General features: G+C 38.1%; 1 protein-coding gene across 1 annotated transcript in view; it reads left to right on the top strand.

Annotated features, from left to right (window-relative positions):
• The first annotated feature begins 4333 nt into the window (after positions 1 to 4333).
• The window catches only part of smyd3 (SET and MYND domain containing 3), an 84964-nt gene continuing 83161 nt past the window's right edge, over positions 4334 to 6136 (top strand). The window contains exon 1 of the mRNA XM_061710938.1: positions 4334 to 4557. Within this exon, the coding sequence (XP_061566922.1) occupies positions 4361 to 4557 (197 nt within the window). The 5' untranslated portion in view covers positions 4334 to 4360. The remainder of the gene's footprint in view (positions 4558 to 6136) is intronic.

Raw genomic sequence — 6136 nt, 5'->3', positions numbered from 1 at the left:
TTAGAGCAAGAGGCTTCCTGGTCCGTACTTAGCAGGGGTTCTTCGGTGGGGAGTTGTTCCCGTTCTTCCAGTGATTGTGTGGATTTTCTCCAGGTAATCCGACTTCCTCCCACAGTCAAAAAACATCTATTTCAGGTTAACTGGTGATTCTGAATTGCCCATACGAGTGAGTGTGTGTGATTGTTTGTCCACATGTGACCTGTGAGGAACTGGTGAACTAAAGTGTACTCCTACCTTTCACCTAAAGAGAGCTGGGAAAGATACAAAGATTCAAAAATGCTTTATTTATCCTGAGGGAAATTGCTGTGCAACAGTTGCACTACAAAGTGAGGAAGTAATACAAGAAAATAGTAAATAAATAAAAAATAAGTACACACTAAATAAGTAATAAGGAGACAAAGTGGAACAGTGATAAAGTGATAAGTAGCATCAATTAAATTAAATGAACAGTACAACCAGTAAAGTGATGAAGTGATGATTGTTAGTGAAGATTGAATACTGGGTGACATCAGGGCACAGTGTGTCCACTGTCCCTGTCATGGCGGGAGGTAGCTGCGTTATAGAGCCTGATGGCCACAGGAAGATAAAGACTTTCTCTGGTGTTCTGTGTTACACCAGGAGGGGAGGGGGGGTGAGTCTGTTACTGAAAGAGCTTCTGCACCTGAGAGGTTGAGCGTTGTTGTCCAGGACACTGTGCAGATTAGGCAGCATCCTCCTCTCAGACACCACTGGTGTCCAGCTGATGATCCTGCTGATCTTGTTGGAGTCTGCTGCCCTCAGCCTGCTGCTCCAGCACACAACAGCCAAGACAAGTGCTGGCTACCAGCGACTGGTGCTATTTTCAGCATGATGTTACAAACGTTGAATGACCAGAGGCTCATCCGGTCATTTAAAGGCTGTAGCACACACACACACAATTAATACACTTCTTCATCCTTGTACCTTGTGGAAGTTGTAAATTTGTATCACTTTTTAAACAGGCTCATATTTGGACATTGCTTTCACCTTATGTTTTAAATCAAATCAAATCAAATCAAATCAAATCAAACTTTATTTATATAGCACTTCTCATACAAATAATGCAACACAAAGTGCTTAACAAAAAAACAAATAAACATAAAACTTATTAATGCCCTGCCCCCCTCCCCCTCCCCTCCCCCTCCCCGCACACACAAGCACACTACAATTGACCTAGGTTATACACACAGACACACGGTGCAGACATGGCTAGGCACAGAGGATCCAGGTGAGGAAACAGTAACAGGGAGCCGTCCACGCCAGGAGGTCTCATAGCCCGCAGCTACAAGGGGGGGGGAGACCATCCCGGCCCGGACGGATAGAGGAGTCCACACCACAGCAGTGAAGCCGTGACGACCCCCAGGACGACCCCCGGACGACCCCCGGTAGACCCCAGGACGACCCCAGGACGACCCCAGGACGACCCCAGGACGACCCCAGGACGACACCCCTGCAGGCCAGAGTCACTCCCAGCATGGAGGCTCCCCATGAGGAAACACTGGAGATAAAAGCTACAGGAAAGCAGGATAAAATACACTAAAGGAGTTTAAAAAAGTATAACATAACATAAAATCCTAAAAGTATGTCTAGAAAGCAAGACATTAAAAACTAAAAGAATAAGACAGTAAGATGTATAAAATAGACCATACATAACGACTGAAATATTTAGATAAAACATTGAGATTAAACAAAAAGAAAATATGATAAAAAGAAAAGGATAAACTAAATATAAAACAGAGCAGTAAGATCCAATAAAAATAAGAGTGAGCATAAGAAATTTAAAAGAGTTAAATGAGTCAGTTAAAAGCCTGTATAAAGAGATGGGTCTTGAGCCTCTTTTTAAAAACATCAACAGTCTCTGCGGCCCTGAGGTTCTCCTTCCCACAGCTTCAGTCCAGAGATGATAATGTAGATTCACATGCATTATTCCAAACCTCTGCAAAGTAATTTAAATTAAATAAAAAATATAATATTTTTATATAAAAATAATGTACAGTAATAATAAGACCAATGAGCGGCAGAGATTGTGGAGTTGATGATTTGTTTTGCTTTTGTCAGTACTGTGATGATTCTTGAAGTTTTATTGTTTACATGTTTTATTGTTCATGTTTTAAGCATCTTTGAGATCTTTTAAAAGCGCTCTATAAATAAAATTGATTATTATTATTATGTTTATGAGTTTTCCAGTTGATTTTGTCCTCTATTATCACATCCAGTTTCCATCCACTTGTTTTTATGAACTCTTTCAATGTCAAAGTACTTTCAAAGTACTCCTTTTACAATGACTAAATGAAATGGATTCAATTTTATTTAAGTTTAATGACTCAAAGAATTTTTTTAAATGTACAAAGGTTTGATGTGACTATCCCCGGTAGCTCACTTGAATTCTCTACAGAACAAAAAAATAAAAATATTTCACCTGAAAATAGTGCTAACTTAGACATCGAAGACACCTTGTAAATATCATGGATATAAAGAATAAAATAACTTTGGACCCAAAGTGAATTGAACATGGCAGCAATAATTGAAACCCATTGTTTAAATGTAGCTGCTGGTTTTAAAAGCACACCACTCCATGATTAATTTCAAAGTTAAACAAAATGTTTCTAATCTTTACAGAGATTATGAACTGTGTGTACCCTCCAAAAGGGGTCACCAATCCTGCTCCTCGAGGACCGGTGTCCTGCATGTTTTAGAGTTTTCTCTGCTTTAACACACCTGATTCTAATTAATCATCGTCATCAGCTTGCCATTGAGGTCTGCACAATTCTCTTAACGACACAGTCACTTTTATCACGGTGCAATGAAGCAGCGAAACATGTAAAACATGCTGGACACTGGCCCTCGAGGACCAGGATTGGTGACCCCTGCTCCAAATCAACCACCTCAAACTATATAAAACAAGGGGAAACAGCTCCATCTATTGGCCAATGTGAACTTGTACATATGGAGAGAAGATCTGAGTGAGTCCATCCAGTTATTATCTATACTTGCTTCTTTCTGTCCCACACCAGCTGACACCAGACACATAGTCAAGAAAACCACACTCACACCCCTATGGGCAATTTAGAATAACCCAAAGTGAGAAAAAGTGTTCTAAGTTTTAAATTACATAGAATCACGCATTTAAGAGCTGGTGTTTGTGTGGGGTTAAGTTTTTTTTCTTCCTCTGCTTATGTGGCGCTTTCTTGGCACTCTGACTTACTCCCAAAGTCTGAAGGCATGAAATTTCCCATGACACCTCTCACCGATTAACAGCTATGATAGGATCCCGTGGGCTCCTACGACCTTGACTGCATTGAAGCAGGTACTGTATAATGAATGAATGAATGAAATGTACCACAGAATCTGTTTCAGGCTGGCTAACTTTACATTTAATTTACTTTCCTTTCTAACCAAAAAGAAGGAAATTAACTATTTATGGGATTATTTTTTCTTTATATGATACTGGAAAATTGGAGTTTGAAAACCTTGCATTTTAATATAGTAAAATATCCATCTATCCACTGTCTACATACGTTTCATCCTATTTAGCGTTGTGGGTGGGCTGGAGTCTATCCTAGCAGTCTTAATGATCTAATATCTAATATATTCTAATGCCTTAGTCACATTGGAATCATGAATCTGTTTGCATTTCCAGTTAGAGGATTTTTCCATGATTTGCAGTGATAATGGACAGGACATGAACTCCCACTGGACTCCTTGTCTTGTCTAAGAAAGCTGCTGAAGTGTGACAGCTGAGCCACTTCTCTGAAACAGACAAGCTTGGCCTCATTGTCTTCTCCTTAGTTTTTGCACTGGTGTTCAAAGGCTACTTTTCTTGAATATAAGGCTTATTTTCCCAAAGTTCCCAAAGTTGAAAAGACAATCAGGTGACCAGTTATGCACATTTAAAATAATGCAGTTTTGGTTTTGTTGATTAGTAATAACGATATACCCCTGTCAACAATTACATAAATATGTGATATCAACAAACCTTGTAGATCTAAAACTGTGAAAGTTATTAGAAACTAATCTAAGTTCTTTATCACCTTTTCACAGCTGTAAAGGGTGTCAGTAACATCTGTCAGATCAATGCAGGATAGACTATAGATAGATAGATAGATGGATAGATAGATAGATAGATAGATAGATAGATAGATAGATAGATAGATAGATAGATAGATAGATAGATAGATAGATAGATAGATAGATATTATTAAATTGATTTTAAATGTAAAGAAAATATGAATATGTCCTTTATAGCGTACTTAATCGTTTTATACTCACTATAAACACAATGTTTACGTATCGACTACGTGATGACGTAGTTGTAAATGCGGAAGTAAACAGTGGCAGGTCCATGTTGGTCCATGTGGAGGGAAACCAGGGAAACCCAGCGATGGCACCGGTGGAGCGCTTTGTCAGCCCCGGGAAAGGGAACGGCCTGCGGGCAACAGCCCGGATCCGGAGAGGAGAGCTGGTCACATCTGCGGAGCCGCTGGCGTGTTGCGTCTCCAGGAAACATGCCAGATCCGTCTGCCATCACTGTTTCACCAGGTAAGACCGTTAATATAATACATACATGGGTAAGACAGAAGCCTCGTCCTGCTCTGGCAGCAGAAACCTGCTCAGCCTCCAGTGGGTTTGTTAACTAGTTGTAAAACAGTCCTGCTCATGTGTATATTTGACAGATGGCTACTGTTATTGAGTCAAATTTAGGACAGTTTTGTGGCTGGCCAGGAGATGGCAGCATGGCCCTTCAGTGGTAGAAGAACACATGGAGGTTTCAGTAGTTTAGTTTAGTTTAGTTTATTGTTTTGCACAGTTTTTAAAAATATAGGCTACAAGAAATATCAAATATAAATACTATATAGGTGCAGGAAGAGGCAAAAAACCCAATGGGCTTATTTGAAGCCTCCACCGAAGATATTAAAATTTCATGTGTTATAAAGAACACAAGATTAACATACAAAAACAAAAAGTATAATTACACAAAAATGATGGCAAACTAATAATGCAATATATAAATAATAAAGAATAAAGACAAAAAAATAAGTGTGTGTAAGTGTGCATGGGGTATTGTTTTTACAACTTATATTACTTATATTGACTCCTGAGCAAATAAGACGGTACATGTCACTATGAGTGAAACACAAAAAAAACTCATTATTCTCAGGAGTAGAGTGATTTTTCTGAAAACCATACTGATGTTTGTAAAGAACTGAATTAGAATCTAGATGAAAAAGAATCCGTTTCTAAATAATTTTTTCTAATATTTTTGAAAAACATGGCAAAATAGAAATGGGTCTATAATTATTGAAACAACATGGGTCATCTGCTTTAAACAGAGGAATAACTTTTGCAATTTTTAAATCTTCTGGCACAATGCCTGTTTTCAAAGACAAGGAAAAGATATAAACAAGTGGCTGCAGTATTGTCTGTTTCACCTGTTTGACAAGGAATGCAGGTATATTGTCATGACCGGCTGATAGTATTTCTATTTCGTGCTGTAGCTTCAAAGAGAATGAAGTATAAATTAGTGAACTTTTTAATACATATTTACCGACCTCAATGACAAATTAAAGAAGATTTTTAATGGTAGTTATAATGCAGACATCTTCTGGTGGAAGACGTTCCCAAAGTAAGATTAACATTTATTGAAGTCTGCGATATTTCCAAATTTTTCACATTAATAAAGTCACATCTGTAAGTCAATTCAGGGTTTATTATGTATATGGCACAATATGTAATATGAAAAAGTAAAAATCCGACCTTTGGTCTATCAGTATGTTGTATACGATTAAGTCCATTTAGAAGACACAAACACCTTATTATAGGGAAAAAACGTAAACTTGTGGGAACAAGTTTGAGTGTTGTGTGTCGGGGACCACAGATTTGGAATGAGCTGAATGACAACCTTAAAAAGTCACAGTCCATCTCCATATTCAAACGGCAGTTAAAGAATCAATTATTAAGCTCATATATATAAACGTACACTCCGGGATCACAAAATGTTTCATGTTAAGTGTTTGTAATGTGATATGTTGCATGTAAGTGGTAGTCTAATATAATGTGCATGTTGTTTTGTCGTGTTATGTGTGTATTAAGTGCAAGTGTATGTATATATTCCTGCCTA

Source organism: Cololabis saira, chromosome 2, assembly GCF_033807715.1.
Source record: "Cololabis saira isolate AMF1-May2022 chromosome 2, fColSai1.1, whole genome shotgun sequence".
Lineage (NCBI taxonomy): Eukaryota > Metazoa > Chordata > Actinopteri > Beloniformes > Belonidae > Cololabis > Cololabis saira.
Note: the sequence above shows the minus strand (reverse complement) of the source record. Positions and strands in the feature narration are given on the sequence as shown.